This window comes from Epinephelus fuscoguttatus, linkage group LG20 (assembly GCF_011397635.1).
Source record: "Epinephelus fuscoguttatus linkage group LG20, E.fuscoguttatus.final_Chr_v1".
NCBI lineage: Eukaryota > Metazoa > Chordata > Actinopteri > Perciformes > Serranidae > Epinephelus > Epinephelus fuscoguttatus.
This window is the reverse complement of record NC_064771.1, coordinates 8,466,772-8,484,973: the sequence shown is the minus strand read 5'-3', so window position 1 is coordinate 8,484,973 and position 18,202 is coordinate 8,466,772. Positions and strand designations below refer to the sequence as shown.

At 40.9% G+C, this 18,202-nt stretch overlaps 1 protein-coding gene across 1 annotated transcript; it reads left to right on the top strand.

The window, feature by feature from the left end:
• The first annotated feature begins 8,057 nt into the window (after positions 1-8,057).
• rsph1 (radial spoke head component 1) lies at positions 8,058-17,083 on the top strand. The gene is made up of 8 exons (XM_049564249.1): positions 8,058-8,213; positions 8,777-8,890; positions 9,864-9,969; positions 10,145-10,235; positions 10,740-10,875; positions 13,716-13,787; positions 14,584-14,692; positions 16,408-17,083. The coding sequence occupies exons 1-8, from the start codon at positions 8,163-8,165 to the stop codon at positions 16,452-16,454; spliced, it is 726 nt and encodes a 241-aa protein (XP_049420206.1). The 5' UTR covers positions 8,058-8,162; the 3' UTR covers positions 16,455-17,083.
• Positions 17,084-18,202: the final 1,119 nt, after the last annotated feature.

The window sequence follows — 18,202 nt, the reverse complement described above, 5'->3', positions numbered from 1 at the left end:
TTTTCTTTATCTGATGAACATACCGCTAATATGCAAAAATGATCTAAATGACCGTGGGGCCCCCTCGTGAAGCCGACTCTGGGTATATCCATCTAGGTAACTATACCTACCTTAGGTTTGTTACCCATATGCAAGGTTTAATGCTATATCGTTAACTGGCAAATTATGTGACAATGCATTTCAGGCAATTTTACAGAGTAACTAGTAATGTAACGAGTATTGTAACTAATTACTTTCTCCAGGGAGCAATCAATTAAAGTAAGGGATTACTTTTTTTCCTAAGTAATGTGTAATGTGTAAAACATTACTTTTTTGAGTAACGACCCCCAACACTGCTTATTTTTATGGTTTGTTGTATTTTTGACAGTCCGGTCCTACTATTTTGGTGATTGCTAGTGAACTATACATTAATACTTTGTTACTTTCTCTTGTCGTATTCAGTTAGCCTGGTCACATGACTTTGATGAATGTTGTGATTTACACATTGCTACCTACCTTTACTTGCAACTTCCTGACATGATTTTGATGATTGCTGCTACTTATACATCTATGTCTTGTTATTATTTTTTTCTTGTCGTATCGTGACAATCTGGACATATAAATTTGATGATTGTTTTGATTCATGTATTAATGGTCTGTCATCTCACTGGTCACATGGTTTATTGATTACTGCTTTGATTTATACATTCATACTCAGTTGTTTTATCTTGTCGTGATCTGACAATTTGGTCACATGACTTAATCACATGATCTCCAACACATGCTTGACATAATTTAAACACCTGTGTGCAATCTGTATCCTCATATTCTGATGAACACTTGCATAGTCGAAACGCATTGATATCCCCGCTTCATTAAAGGATTTTTACACTACCCCAGAGTGCCTCGGACTCTTGGTTTGGACTACCTTTTGTTACATTTTTGATATCTCTGTTTATTGTTGGGAATAGAATGATTTTATGTGTTTTACTATCAGTTGTGTTTCACTATATAAGTTTTAGATGTGTGAACAATGAGAATACTGAGATGATTTCAGCTGATCTGAATGTGTTTGCTTTGCAGAAGTGGAGAAGTACAGGAGAGGAAGAGACATGAAGTCTGAGGAGCACATACCGCAATGCTTAGATAATTAGTTTCATATATGGTAAAAAGAATAGAAAGTGATGTACAGATAGTAAGGTACAGCACGTGTAGGGAGTTGTGTTGTTCTCTTGTCTTTCAAAACAGGAACCACGCCCCCACCGCCAGCGGGAAGGAGTCAGATTAACACGAGGCAGGGGCGTGGTGTGGTGAAGGAGGAAGTGGAACTGCCAATGAGAAGAGGACAACGCCTTGCGTGCACAATGACACTCTGTTACGCTCAAATATACTGGGTCAGGGAAAGGACAGGAGGTCAGACTTCGTGAACTGACACACCTTTGTTGTTCGTCAGGGACGTGAAGTTGAGACCCAGAGCTCTGTAATTTTATTCCTTTACTGCTTAATAAACTACATTAACTGAGACCGAATATCTTCTCCTATTGCTTCATTAAAGAACACGCAGGACTGAGCTCACACATAGCACATTAGAGAGTAGGATGAGACTCTTAGTCCAACAATTTGGTGACCCCGACGTGATGAAGATGGAGAAGTGATGGAATAAAGATTATTCAGCGGAGGACGACAGTATCGTGACAACACTTGGCCGGCCTGAGAAAAAGGTAAGCAGACGCCTGTTTTATCGAAGTTCTGCAATTGGAAATGCTAAAAGATTGTGTTGTCATTTTACTACAGTCTCCTAGTCTAAAACGTAAAGGAATAAAATTAAAACAAAACAAAAGTGAAATGCCCCGGGGCAGGGTGAAAGGCCCTGGAGCAAATCATAAATTTGACTCCTAAATACGAAACATAGTCAACACCTCGACAGGACAGGGTGAAAGGCCCTGGAGCAAATCATAAATTTGACTCCTAAATATGAAACATAGTCGGGTGTAAGGCCCTGGAGCAAATCATAAATTTGACTCCTAAATATGAAACATAGAAAAGCCCTGAGACTAGGTTTTCCATCTAGTCTCTAAAAAAGAAAAAGACGAGTGTCCTGAGGTTGATAAGCTCGGGGGGAAACCCATAAGGTTGCCCCTTGGACAGCTGAGAATATAGTCTGAAGACACGGGTTGTCTGAGGTTGAAAGACCTTTGTGTTGATTGTTACAACACAAAAAAGAGGTTACAGAGTTCTGCGGGCAGGGGAGCGTTTTCCATGTGATCCCTAACACTGAATACTATCGCTCATGTTGAGACATCTATTCAGTGGTCCGCAGAACCACCCTGATATTGGGAGTGTAAATAAATAAGTCTTTTAAGGAGTTTGATGATTTATGGAAGGCATTACAGGCCCAAAATGAGCTTCCTGGCGATGAGGAGGCAGTAAATGTTACAAAGAAATTGCTGGCTGCAGAGGTAAAGGTGAGAGATGATTTGGAAGAACATACAAAAAAAGGAGAATAAACCAGAACTCATAAAAAGACAATGGAAAAAACCAGAAGGAGGAGAAGGAACGTAAACGCGCCTTGCTCCATCAGATGGCAGTTACTGCCATGGCTTATTGGAAACACACTGATAAGACTCACAAAAAAGAAAAAAACAGAGACAAACAAACTCCGCCAACTCCTGCGCCAGTTCCTGCGCCGACACCACCAGAGCCCACCCATAATAGATTGTATCCCGAGCTACCTCAGACACCCACAGCCCCATCTCCACCACCATACTTGGGGAGCAACAGGCAAATGCCTTTGCTGGTGATTAAGGAGGGAGTGATCAATGCAGATGTGGTGGATGAGGAGGAGTATGAGAAAGCTAAACAGGAAGTAACTAGGGAAATAAGACAGGGGTTAGCACATGTAAAGAGACTGACACAGGAAGCAGACGATGAGGGAGATCAGATATGGTCAGACACAGACTCAGGGGAAGAATACGAGGAGAGAGCAGTGAAGCTTACAGGATTAATGAAGTCATATACAGTGCCTTCAGAGAAAGGCAGAGAAGGACAGTACAGAGTCAGCACAGGTTCAGCTGTTGAAACTCCAATTGGAAGATACATGTCGTAAAACCAACGATGCAAAAAAGCAGAGAAAAAATCAACCAATCAGACGGTTCAGCAGCCTCCGCCTCCCCATACACACTCCAGATCTATTTCCGACCCCAGAGTGGGTTGATCCTCGCCTCCCTATTGGAGTGGCTCGAGAGGAGGTACAGGAGGATTCAGAGGCAGGGGTGGGGATCGTGGCGGCCCAAGAGGGGGTCAGGGCGGTAGAGGGTGTTTTATTTGTGGAGCCACCTTGAATCTCCCTGTGTCTAAACACCAAATATCATCCTCAGCAGTTGAACTAACTGGGTTCTCGGGACAACCACAAAATCTGCCGCTCACCAAACCACTCACTACCACCATACTCCTGGCTGAACAGACATTTTCACACAGATGTGTTTCTCCTTTGTCATGCCCTGTGAATCTATTGGGGAGAGATGTGCTGCTGAAGTGTGGAGCTTCCATACTCTGCACCCGGATGGGCTGATAGTGACCTTCCCAAATGGCTACACTGTGAACTGCTTGTTAACAACTGTGCATTCCTCCTCGCAAATGTTGTTATCAGCGGATACCTCCCCCACGGCTGAAGGACATTGGGCTGATATCTACTGGGGCCTTCTCGAGCCAGAAACCATGGAGACGCCTGGCATTGGCACTCTCTATCAGTCTTGGCGTCCCTGGGTTCAGTCATTAAATCCCTACACGCCTCCTCGATCCCCTCCATGTAACTCTTTATTATGACAGGAATGGCGACGAGCTGTATCAACAGGCATTTTATAATGAGATAGAAGGGAAAATGTAGGAGATAACATCCACCTGCATACTGGTGGGAAATGAGGGAGTGGCTGCAGCTGTTGAACTGACCTCAGAGCAATTGCAGTGGTATGAGGCGGCGCGGAAGCCTCCTCACATATCCTTGGCAGTGCATGCAAAACATCAAGCTAAAGACTTAGGCCCTATGTGTAAAAACATTATTCACAGATGGATGTTGTTTTAGACATCCAACGGAGGGACTCAAAGCAGCATATGCAGTCGTAAGACAGACAGAGACAGGGTTTGAGGAAGTGATTACAGAAAGTGTGACAGGAAAAGAATCATCTCAATTGACTGAACTCCAGGCAATGATTGCAGCATTAGAATGGTCAGAAGGGAAAAGAGTGAACATCTACACAGACTCTGCCTATGTCGTAGGAGTGATCCATGTGGAAATGACACAGTGGATCAGATCTGGCTTTTTAACAGCAGCAAAGACCCCCAGTAAACATGAGAAGGACATGAGGAGACTACGGGAGGCTCTGATGAAGCCGGCACAGGTAGCAGTGATTAAGTGCAAGGGTCATGACAAAACAGGGACAGTTGTCTCCAGAGGGAATGACGCAGCAGATGTGGCAGCCAAAGGAAAGGCAGGATACAGTCAGCAGTATGTAATGCTACAAACAGAGAGAACAGTGCATAACCTCCTGCCGCCCTGTGATGTAAATATGTTAATAGCAGAACAGCAGAAAGCCTCTCCAGAGGAGCTCACAGTCTGGAGAGAAAGAGGAGCAGTAAAGACAGAGGGTATGTTTGGGTCCCCAGACGGGAGACCTGCACTGCCCCCAGGGCTGATGAGATCAGTCCTTCAAGAAGCTCATGGTGTGACTCATTGTGGAAAGATGCAAATGGTGCGAGGTCTCACTCATTGGTGGCACCCTTTTCTGCCAGCCATGAATGAGAATCACATCAGAGAATGTAAAATATGTACAGAATACAATGTTAGACCCACGGTGAAACCACATCAGGAGATTTCCCCCCAAACTCCCAGGTCAAGAGGTCATTAATGACTATACAGACATGCTAGAGAGAGGAGGATACAGGTGTCTTCTGGTGGCAGTGGATGCATACACTGGTTGGCCAGAAGCCATACCTGCCAAATCAGAGGATGCAAAGACAGTAATCAAATTTCTGATCAATCAATACATTCCCACGCATGGGTTTCCCAAAAGAATCAGATCCGACAACGGAACCCATTCCAAAAACAGAGATCTACAAGAAGTAGAGAGAGCATTGGGACTAAAACATACATTTGGTACAGTCTATCATCCTCAGTCACAGGGCAGAGTGGAAAGAATGAATCAGTCTATTAAGGGAAAAATAGGCAAGATTTGTGCCCAGACTAAAATGACTTGGGTGGATGCGCTACCCTAGCTCTATTATCCATCAGGAGCTCTGTTAACTCACTGACAGGTTTTACTCCATATGAGCTGAAAACAGGGCAACAGTTCCCAGGACCGGGAGCTGGGATTCAAACTACAGAAGAGGAAGAAAGTCCTCTACAATATAAACTGTATTATGACCAACTAACAGCATTGGTGTCAGTTTTCTCCAAACAGGTGACCACAGCTCAGGAGGGAGCAGAAGGAGAGGGGCACCCAACATCAGAGTGGGTCCTGCTCAAGGTGATTAAAAGAAAGTGGTCGGAGCATAGGTGGACTGGCCCCTACAAAGTCATGGAACGGACGTCCCACGCCGTCAAACTACAGGGAAAAGGTGACACATGGTATCACTGGAGTCAATGTGCAGTGGCAGAGACACCTGCCCGAACACTGGAAGACATAAGAGACAATAAAGACTAAAAAAACAAACAAAAAAAAAACAACTCACTCACACCTACATTTACTCTTAGTTCAGCATAAGTGCGGTAAAGATATCCTGTGATCAATGTGAAGGTTAGAAGCTCCTCTGAAGCAACACTTTGCCCAGAGTACGTTTGAGTAATATAAAGCCAGGATACAAGAAAGATTCGCTTGCAGAACATTTACACTCCATATTTACTTTTATATTTTACATGTTTATATTTACCTTTTTGCAATACAAAATAAAGAAATGAGTGGTCTCATGTGTATGAGACCAAAAGGGGGAGTTATAACTTTTTGTTTCAAAAGAAACAAAAAGTGCAGTAATCACAAGACCTAAAAAGGGGGACCTGGAGACATTGGGACTGAAAAAAAAAAGTGGCCTCAGTCCTATGAGGCCAAAAGGGGGACTGTTGGGAATAGAATGATTTTATGTGTTTTACTATCAGTTGTGTTTCACTATATAAGTTTTAGATGTGTAAACAATGAGAATACTGAGATGATTTCAGCTGATCTGAATGTGTTTGCTTTGCAGAAGTGGAGAAGTACAGAAGAGGAAGAGACATGAAGTCTGAGGAGCACATACCGCAATGCTTAGATAATTAGTTTCATATATGGTAAAAAGAATAGAAAGTGATGTACAGATAGTAAGGTACAGCACGTGTAGGGAGTTGTGTTGTTCTCTTGTCTTTCAAAACAGGAACCACGCCCCCACCGCCAGCGGGAAGGAGTCAGATTAACACAAGGCAGGGGCGTGGTGTGGTGAAGGAGGAAGTGGAACTGCCAATGAGAAGAGGACAACGCCTTGCGTGCACAATGACACTCTGTTACGCTCAAATATACTGGGTCAGGGAAAGGACAGGAGGTCAGACTTCGTGAACTGACACACCTTTGTTGTTCGTCAGGGACGTGAAGTTGAGACCCAGAGCTCTGTAATTTTATTCCTTTACTGCTTAATAAACTACATTAACTGAGACCGAATATCTTCTCCTATTGCTTCATTAAAGAACACGCAGGACTGAGCTCACACATAGCACATTAGAGAGTAGGATGAGACTCTTAGTCCAACATTATGAATAGGACAGTCCTTCTTCTATTTTTTTTTTGGCAACCTGGCTGGATGGAAACAAGCTATAGCTACAAAAATAATATAATAAACCATAATTTTACTTAAATAATGACAGTTTTTGTATCATGGTATCATTTAGTAACATTGTCACAAAGAACATTTGTTTATCCATCAGTGTTCAAGTTGTCTCTGCCTCTGTATCTCTGTAGAGGAATATCATGCATTAGAGGATGTTCTTCTTTTTTTAGCCCTGCCTCTAGGATTCTAGTGACACAGGTACTAGTTTTATGTCATCTTGATGACTGCTCTGCAGTCTGGTCAGGTGCAGCAAAAAACAAAAACAAAAAACAAACTGTCTGAACTCCAAATAGTTCAGAATAAAGCTGCAAGGCTCACACTGTCCTGTCTGGTAGGTGTGAGACAGAGTACAGAGGGAATACATGCCAGTCTCTTGTGGCTCAGAGCAGAGGACAGGTTGACATGCAATCTATCGGTTTTTTTTTTAAGAATGTTCATCATAAAAAACAACCAATTTGTCTTTACTCGCATAATTATGTGAGAGACCAACATTTTGATACTGCAGATCTGTAATGTATCGAGCCATCACAATGTGGAACAAGTTACGGAAAATGATAACTGAAGCACCCAGTAAGGCAGGTTTAAAAAACAAACAAACACATTAACAATAACCCAAAAGTAAACCAAACTTACCAACAAAGATGGAAAGCTGTTTGATATGTTGTAATGTTTAGTTTTTGTAATTGATATTGATTTATATGTGTCTTATAAAAATAAAGTCTTCATATGTGACTTGTTATGAATTATGTGTCTAATGCAATTTAAGGTGTTTGGATGTTTAGTTGTTCACTTGACTTATACTTGAACACATTCTTAATGAGATTTTTTTATATGAGTATATGTCTTGTTTTATGTTTGATAAGTTGAAGAGAAGCTGCTACCTTAATTCTGTTTGACACAGGTACATATTACTTTTGACTTGTCAATTGAGCCATCTGGGAGTTTCTTAAGTTTTTTTAATTTAAACATTTTCGAAAGGAGCCATTTAAAAGCCCAGTGGTGTCAGGGTGCCATGATGGGACCAAATAGCAGCAAAGTAAATACAGAACACAACAATTTAAAGTCATATGCCCTTCCTGTGAGCTAAAATAATAAACACAAGTTCCTCCTCAGTGCTTAAAAAAATAGTTTGACATTCCTCCCCCTTTTGTGCACCACCACCACCACCCCTCTCACATGTAGGCTAACGCACAGTCCCTAACCACAACTCTTGGTCACGTGAATTGACTGTTGTCACGGCAACCGTAAACTAGCAAGAGGGCACAGAGCTGTCTGAGCATCTTAACAGTTTTTACTAAAACTTTACATCGTTCACACTTTGAGAGTGACATAGAATAATGTCGGATGTAGGATCTGATGAGTTTGATGATGAACGCAGTAAACTCGGGGTGAGAGGATGAACATGTTAGATACTCAGTTCGGTTTGTTGTAATGACGTTAGCTGGCTGAAGCTAACGTTACTGGATACATTTATTTTCGTGAGGACGTATCAAGTAGATTGTCTCGTAATTCTCTGTTCATTATTTTGCAGCTACATAATTTAATGTTCACTACATTCACACATATTCTATTTTGCTCCTCACATTACATTTGGGAACTATTTAATATCGCGCACATTACGTGCAGGTGATAAGCATAGACTGTAGAGTTATGAAGTTTGGCGGAGTGATATATCAAATCTGAGATACCACTCTTGTCGATTTGCAGTTGTCCTACATTCTTTGGGAGATGGAAGTGGAGGAAGAGGCGTTACCGTGTCCTCACTTGACCTACAGCACTTTGATACATAATTCAGTAACTACTAAGTTTATAGATAAGACAGAAGGAAGAAACCTGCCTACATTAGCATAAACCTACCCGTTAGCTGATAGCAGTTGGTGTGTGTTGGTAGGAAGACAGGTGGCGTTATTTCTTCTGTCTCTGGATACAAACTCTGGTTTGTTTGGCGCAGGAATATGAAGGAGACAGAAATGAAGCAGGAGAGAGACACGGAGTCGGTAAAGCTGTTCTGCCCAACGGAGACATTTATCAAGGACAGTACGAGAACGGCAGAAGACACGGACAGGTATGACCGTGCACTGAGGTCAAGTCGGCCCTCACTAATCCTATGTACATTATGCACAGTGAAATATGAAAGTTCAGAGAGCTTTTATTCTGAAATGCTACATCAGATTGACCCGATATTTTCTGGGTGGCACTCGGAGGTTGTGTACTATCAGTCTGAAGTGGAACGGTTGAGTAATAACAGGTAGTTTTTAAAAAAATATATATTATTCTTATTGTACAAGGAGTACAGTAAAATATGACAGCTCATAGGGCTTTTATTCTGAAATGCTACATCAGATTGACCTGATATTTTCTGGGTGACACCCTGAGGTCGTTTTGGAAGCTTGCTTTTACTTTGAAATCAGTCCTTTCTCGCTCTTGCTGTAATGTGTAGTATATGCGCGCACTGCAAAACAACGTGAGGGCTGGCTTGACCAAATGTTTCAAAGTGAGGGCTGGCTTGACCAAATGTTTCAAAGTGAGGGCTGGCTTGACCTCAGTTGATGTGCTGAGTCCTAATTCAGTTCACTTGTTATTGTTAATGGCGCCGAGTGGCCAAAGCAACCACTCAAGAGAAATATGCATATCAAACATAACAAACAAACTACTTACTTGCTTCACACTTTAATACAATTAGTCCATTTATGGTGAATAAAAAGTATACTTTATAAAACTTTTAAAATATTAACTTAGACCAGGTCAACAGTTCTAGGCCTAGCACATTTGGGGGTCTAGGCACCATAGCTCCTAACCTCCTAACTAGGGTAACTAGATGATAGTTCAGACTTTGCATGTGTATATTGAGGTCAATGAGCACTGTGAATTAAAGAAATGTTCTCTCGTTATTTTTCATTTGTTTACTGAGGATACATATTCAGCCAGTGATGACAACAATATTTCTATTATTAACACAGCGTTTTCTATTATGTTACCTGGATAAGAATATTCTCTTTGACTAATGTCTATTGATCTTTGCCTGTTTTGTCTTACAGGGGACATATCACTTCAAGAATGGGGCAAGATATGTGGGAGACTATTACCAGAACATGAAACATGGACAGGGCACCTTCTACTATCCAGATGGATCTAAATATGAAGGTACAAAGAGCATATGAGTTCAGATAGTTGCCAGCTTCTGCATTTCATCAGTGTGTGTTTCAGTAGTATGAGTGCTGTAAAGGTTTCAAACTTTTCAGCTGACATGGGTGTAACTAAAGCCCCGACACAGACTTATAGAAACAAACTATAATTGCTACCTCTCTGTGTCTGTCAGGGTCGTGGGTTGAGGACCTGAGACAGGGTCATGGTGTCTACACTTACCCTAATGGTGACACCTATGATGGAGAGTGGCTGCATCATACGAGGTATATCTACAGTTTTAAAATCACAAGTGTATGTCATTGAGATGTTTGTAGTTCATTTCTGAAAGCACACATTCTTCTGCAGTGTTGAGTCACGCTTTGTCCTGTGTGTCCTTGATTTAAAGACTGCTTGATTTCTGTTATCTAAACTCAGTGATAGAAATACATAACAATACATGTGATTTATCTCGGGACATCACTGCTGTAGAAAATAGAAATATGCTTTTCAGTGTGGATTTGTTGATTTGCAGGTCAAACAACATCTATGATGATGACATTTTTTAGATATCTATGTATGTTTTGTTTCAACAACATTAAATGACTGTATTTTAACATTTACATACAGTAGTTATCTATAACTTGGATGTATCAAAACCTTTCACTGCTCAGCCAAATTTAGACTAGTTTCAGCAATGTTGTCTTTTTACCTGCACATTACCAAATCTATTCTCATTAGTTACAGAAAATGGGGATTTTAAAACTTCCTTGGTGTTGTGTGATATCCAGGCATGGCCAGGGCATTTACCACTACAAGGAAACTGGCTCAGAATACAAGGGCTCATGGGTGAATGGCAAGATGGAGTCAGCTGGAGAGTACATCCACTCTAACCACAGATACAAGGGTAATTTTGTCAACAATAATGTGAGTTCTACTTTAATTACTTACTCACAAATTGCTTGGTCAGTGATTGATGAAATATGTAACATCTTTCACTGTGGTGTGATTTGGGTTTGCAGGGGAGCAAATAGTCTAAATAGTTTGGTTAATTTATGCCAGGCCAGATCAATCTCTGTCAGATGATAATAGTGTTGGGATCAACGTATATATTTTGGGAACATAATTTTAGGTCTCACACGGCGGCACCAAATATGTTGTGATCAACATATTAGGGCATCACATGGAGGCACCAATTATGTTGGGGTCAATTGGCTATCGGAAATAATTAATAATAATTAATAATTATGTTAAATAATGTAATTAATTAAAATTAAATCACCTCGTGGTGCACCATTCCCGTAAAGGGAAAAATGATAGCCAGTTAAAGATATCAGTCTCATAAAATACGCTAAACTATTAATTTGGAGTTTTGATTAATAATTAAATTAATGACAACAACCAAAATTAACAGTAACGCCTGAAGGATCTCGGAGTTCTTGACGCAGCAGAGGTTGACTATTCATTCACTCTTGTGCAACATTAAACAGACAACAGGTAGGATTCCAAAGAATTATATTTATTCACAAACTAGCAAAGCAAACCAAAACACACAAATTCTAACTAACTATATACAGGCCTGGTGTGTGTGTGTGTGTGTGTGTGTGTGTGTGAGAGAGAGAGAGAGTCTATGTGAATGTGATTTGTGTTGCAATCGGTCTGGATTAGTGCAGATATTGTTTAGTTGTGTGCAAGAATCTGTTGTGAACAGTATTAGCAACTAAACACTTAGCTTTGGCGAAGCCAACTAACCAATGACCTAACTGCAAACAATCACAACAATAACTCAATGACAGCATTAAATCACATACAACAAGTTAAACAGTCTTGCTTAGCCTGTAAAGCTGTGATAAGCTATACCCAGTTGTTACATTACCGATCCTTGAGTGGATGGGAGAAAGAGTCACTTGGTGGTGTACTGCTTTGTTAGCTGGCAGAAGAAGGCTGGGAGTGGCTGTGGTTCCAGCTGCAGTCTTTGTTGTGTCCTTGTTCCAAAGGTTCTGATCCGAGGAAGCCAGTCGCTCTGGGTCCTTGCAGAGTTAGACGCTGGGTGCTAACTCACTTAGTTCCTTGTTGCTGGAAAGCTAGTTGCAAACCTTGTGCTTGCACCTCTAACTTTCTGGTTCAGGTTAGAGAGTCTGTGATCAACTGCCCCACCTTTGATGGTTCAGGACAAGGAGCAAGGGTCTGAGCATCTGGGCTGTTCCAGGCCCAGCAGGAAAAAGGTGTGGGCTGCTTCGCAGTTCCCGAGTAAGAAAGAGTTGTCTGAAGGGAGCAGACCTTCTACAGATGCCTGTGACATCAGAGTCACGTGTCACTTTAAAGGTCCTGTCCAATCAAGTTTTGGGACTTGAGTCTCACTGAGGTGTGAGGTGAGACCTCCTGTGGAGATGGGTGTCACATAGCTCTCTTTGTTTGAAGACAAAGAGCATGCAGAGGAAAAAGCCTTCAAATGTCCTGTTTAGATTTTAACAAATGGCAAATCATATGTGGTCCTGTGAATCCCAATAATAGTGCAAATGGTTAAGCATAATTCAGAATACATAGTACTAGTTATTTCATCTCAGCTTTCAGTTAAAGTAAATATATGTTTGTAAATCATTTTACATCACTTCGGCAGTCGCTATAAATTTAGTTCTTCTACACTTCTTCTACACTCTTCTACACAACTACAGTTAATTACAACATGGGTTTTACTTTTGTAGCTCTGGCCATCAGTTCAAACAGTTATGATAACTTTGTAATAGCAAAGATTTCAGAATGTGGGAACATTGCTAAAAATAGATCCAATTGAGTAAAAAACATGAGCAGTCTGATGATCAGACAGGTTGTAAACTCTCAGGTCAGACAAACGATAAAATAATTACCCAAACTTTACATTTTAAACATCCATCACAGTTTATGACAAGAATTATTAACAAGCAGGTGCATTTACTTTCAATTTGACCTCCAAATTAAGAGGAAGCTAATCTAATTAAATTTCTGTTACCTGCCCTGTTTGACTTATTCTTTGCAAAGTTGTCTTGTTTTTTTCCAGATCTCAGCAATTACGTCAATAAGCACAAAGTTATAATAACAGATGGAATAACCCAGTTGCCAGAATAAATGTTGGCATTGCACATTTCTTCAAACCACAGATTTGCTACAATTGTACGTTTCAGGTGTAGCAGATATGTTGAAACTTTACACTTCTTTCAGTTTTCAATTGAATGTCGTGACAGTGCTGTGGTTAATGTGTGATTAAGTGTAGGCACAAAAATCACTTGGTTAGGATTAGGAAAACATCATGATTTGGCTTAAATTACCCACTCTTGTTTCTACAAATACAGCTGGAAGTGTCCCAAACTCTTCTGTTTTTTGATTATGTGGAGGGAGACATGACAGATCAGAGCAGACACGACAGAACCCAAATTTAAAAATAATCCAGCAGACCACTGTTTGAGACAAACAAAGGCAGTTTTGGACGCTAGAAACACATCTGGAAATGTCTCAGACTTTTGTTAAAAAATGCTTGTCTTTGTTGGTCTCAGTGGTCTGCAGCTATCTCACCTACATGTCACATCATCCAACATCCCCTCCTTGACAGTATGATGAACTCAGATCATATACATGCAATCTGAAGTACTTTACTTAAGAAATGTTTATATGATACAAATGTAATGTGTCCATTGAATGGAGAAACGTACAACACCAACATTTTTGATTTGTCATTATCAAAGTGGATTCTGTGTTCAAGTTGTCTCTGCCATCCCATTCTCATTTTGCAGCCGTCTGGCCAGGGGAAGTATGTGTTCGACACTGGCTGTGAGCAGCATGGTGAATACCACCAAGCAGAGCAGGTAACTCAACATCAACACAATCCAACTTCATTTCCTCACTATAATCTGGAGAACTGGAACTTGTCAGTACACACTGATATGACAAACACTGTGACACAACATAACCATGACACCTCTCTTCACTGAAACTCCAGCCAGCTACCGATGAGGAGAGCGGTCAAAATATCAAAACACAGAAGCTGCCCTACCCGGGCTCCAGAGAAGGTTATTTCACCATAGGAACCTCAGAGGGAGCAGAGGAGGTGCTGCCACAACCTCTATACACAACGTTTTGTCAGTAGCATAGATCACTCAGACACAGCAGTGTCTTGCATGATGATTTCTGGGGTATTTTCAAATATGAGAATGACTTTTTATGCACAAGAATGGATCGCTGTTGTTGGGTATACTGCCAGAAGTATTATTATTCTTTCTTACTGTGTACACTTGCCTGTTAAAAGAGCATGTTTGACTTTATATGCATGATGTGACTGGTTGTGTTGAGTGACTTTATAAAACTTCAGGATGATTGTTAACTATATGAAGTTTGTGATGTAAGTTGCAGTGTGTCATCAGTGAGTCTGGAGTTTGCACGCTTTCATGTTTGCCTCACTGCACACAGTCAGAGTGCTTCCATGTAACAAATACTGAACACAGTGAGGCCTACTGTCATTTGTGAAAACATCAAGATGGAAGTATATATGTGCATTATGCTTGTAAAACAAACCAAAATGTGTCACAGTAATATATTTCAGAGCATTTCTCTGTACACAAAAAAATATAAAGCTTTATCTCATGCTCCCTCCATTCTGTGCAGGACCGAGCTGAGGGCAAGTGGGGCGAGTTGGCCTCCACCACTGTCCTTAGGTGGATTCCCAAGTGTATCACTGGCCTGACACCATGGACTCCAGCCAAAGACACCTCAGGTGAACTTTATCAAGGGGAAACACTGACAGACCTGGGGTCTCATTTATACAGCTTGCTTACGCAAGTGGCGTACGCCACTTACCACGCAAAGGTTGTGATTTATAAAAATAAACTTGGTGGGAGAATGTGCGCACCTGTAAGCAAACTCTGAGTCATGCGTGCGTACATTTGGAAGACACTGGGAAGTGGCGACGCAGACGGCGAGGTGAAGAAGTGGATTTTTATTGATGTCTCACACAAATTTAATGTCATGCTATATCCACCTTAGATCCATGTTATCATTGAAATTAAATCCAACAGCTTTATTTTGCGCTTGGAGTGAGGGATAATTGTTTCATAAAAACGTTGTAAAATCCAACTCAAATCCTGAATTGAAATTCTTTCTAAATACGTATTTAATCCGCACTGTCTCTAATGTCTCATTGTCCACTCTGTGAGCGCAGGAGGGGGAGAGGATGGCACAACTGCATATTTATTAAGCTAAATATTTCCAGTACATTCATCATGTCTCGAAATACAGCCATTAAGCACAACCGTTACACTCATTTCATCAGCCCTACTTAGACATGTGTTGTTCATGACAAAACCGGCATGAAGAAATGTGTTTGCCTATTACACTTTCATCTTTGAATTGTATTTCAAATTACACGTTGTATTTTGGGACAGGGATACCACTGGTTCATGCTGTAATTCAGGCCGGGTGTCTGATCAGACTAATTGCCATAAACATATAAATACTGCAGTGACCCTTGTGCGTAATTGCGCAAGATGGCACTGGCACATACTCCTTTTTGCCTCCACCTTTAATAAATGTGATTCTTTATGTCGCACATCAATGTCAAACATCCTCAAATTTAAAAGCAACACATTAACTACATGTTGGTAAAGGACTAGAAATATTTGGTCTACCTTTAGATCAGACCACCTTTATTTTTTTTGTTCTGTCACTGTCCGTGCAGTCCCACAGACACAGCTGACAGCATCAGCAGTGTTGATGTGTTGCCACTTTCTTTTATTAGTGATCCCGCTGCTGTGGCCACCAAATAAAATCTTTCTTCAGTCCTCCACCTCCCGTTAAAGGGTCTCTAGCTCAGTCTTGGAGAAATTCCGTTTTTTGGTTTGTTTCTCACCCGTTGCTGTGACTCACACAACGAGAGAACACTTGCATGCTGGCTTATTGATATGCAGATCACATTCATGAGGTGATTTGCATGACCATTTATGGTTGAACTAGGGCGTGTAGAGGGCGGAATATGAGGCAGATGTGGGTGCACACAACTCCAGGAGGTCTGTGATTTATAAAGAGAACATTGCGTGCAAGTGTGTGTGCGCACGGTTTTGTAAATCACATTATTTTTTGGCGCACGCCATTTTCAGCTTTTGGGCGCACGTCAACTTTTAGTATGAATCCTAAGCACTCTTTTATAAATGAGGCCCCTGGGCTTGTTACGCTGGACTGAACAGGAGATGCACAAAACAACAGAAATACCTGCAGTAAATATTCCAATCTGCTGAAGTTCAGTCTCTGTTGTTGTTTCTGAGGCATAAATTCAACCTCATGACTGTTTTTGTGACTGTAGTTTGAAGTGTTGCTGTTGTATGCCTCTAATGCTTCAAACACAGAGGGACACAGAGGCCAGACATGATATAATGATGATGAAAGAGATTGGGATCAAAATATAAACTTAAGTGATGGTGTGTTTTCTTTTGTCAGGTGGGGAAAAGGAAACTGCTTCAGCAGAGGAGGGAGCAGAGAACTGAGCTGTGTGATCAGCCCACAATCCTCATTTTTTAACCTATGTTTTTGAAAGGCAAAATAACATAAACATATTAATGAATCTGTAAATAAATTTGTTAAGCTTGTATTTTCAGTGTTTCCTCATGAAGATGTGTGGTTGTAGCAACTGGAAACTTTCCATTACCTACTGCGATTAGCATAGTGTGTACTTTCATAGAGTGCAGTGCCCCCTTGTGGAACTCCAGAACCACTTCCTCTTCTTCATGGTTCAGACAGTTATAGGAGAGAACAGGGGTGGTGGTCGTGCTTTTCATTTTATTTAAACCCCTTAAAAATGTATATTTAGTAAATTTCCTTTTAATGTGTAACTAAAGCTTAAAAATTCATGTAGGAATGCAGTGACCTTACTCGATTATAGTTTTGAAACCTAATTTTATATACTTGGCATTTTTTCTTAATCATTTAAATTTGGTTGGGTGGTTAATAACACATATTTTGTTATGTGACAAGTCATGACAGATTTATTTTTGCTTTATTTGGACTTAAGCTTAATCTATTCTAGAGATAGGGACTATCAATTATGTTTTGTGCACTTGTGACATCCATCCCCATCATGGGGTTGGTTGTCACACTGAATAGGGTTGGTTGTGTCTGTATTTTTTTTTTCTTAAATTTTCCATTGAAATGCAACAACCTAACCAGCTCATGGATCCAGATACAAACATTATAAAGAACAAAGAAAAATTCGTGAAAATCAACCCAAAAGACAATGGGCCTCATTCACAAACAGTACGTACGCACAAATCTGTGCTTAAACTGTGCGTACGATCATTTGACGCACAAATCCGGGATTCATCAATATTTTCTTACCCGAATTTGTTCTTACTCTGCGAACAAATTTAGAACTGCCTCAGACCATGCGTACGCACAAATGAGGAAGGCCGAACTGACTTAGAAAATGCAAACATACCTTTTAAGTACATGCAGAGTCTATAAAACCACATTCATGAAAAAGAGATTTAATTAACATTTTTTTAAATCATTAATTTACTAATATATTGGCCAAAAGTATTAAATAACCATGAAATTGACACACGTTCACCCTCATCATTGTGACAATTAAAATATTAACAATAACATGAACAGAAAAACTATCACTCCATCATCGTGCAGATGATCTGTAATGGCGACTGCGATATCCTTAAGGCTGTGGCCCGCTGGCCAGGAGGCACCCACGACTCATTTATTTTGCAAAACAGTACAGTGGGAATGCGTTTGGAGGCAGGGGCTGTGAGAAGTGGATGGCTTGTTGGTGAGCTAGTCTTTTATTTCAATTGTTTTAAGTTAGTATTTTCAGTAAGTCTCTATTCCGTTAATGTTAAAATGTTATATTGTTTGGGTGACCGGGCATATGGCCTTAAAACATGGCTGATGACACCATACGCAAACCCTGAAACCCCTCAAGAGGTGCGCTATAATAACATACATGCCCACACACGCGCCGTAGAGCGCACTTTTGGCGTGCTTAAGGGCCGTTGGATGTGTTTGGATCAGATACGGCCGGTGGCAAACTACTTTATACCCCTGAGAAGGTGTGCAAGATCATCCTGGCATGCTGTGTCCTCCACAATCTTACAATGACCCATGGCATTCCTGTAAGACCCGGCGCCATCGCTTCTAACAAACTGTGAAATTTACTACTTCTCTCCTCGCGTAACCGCTTCCTTCATTCATGAATCAACTCTCGGCAAGCGGTTTCCTTATGTGGAGA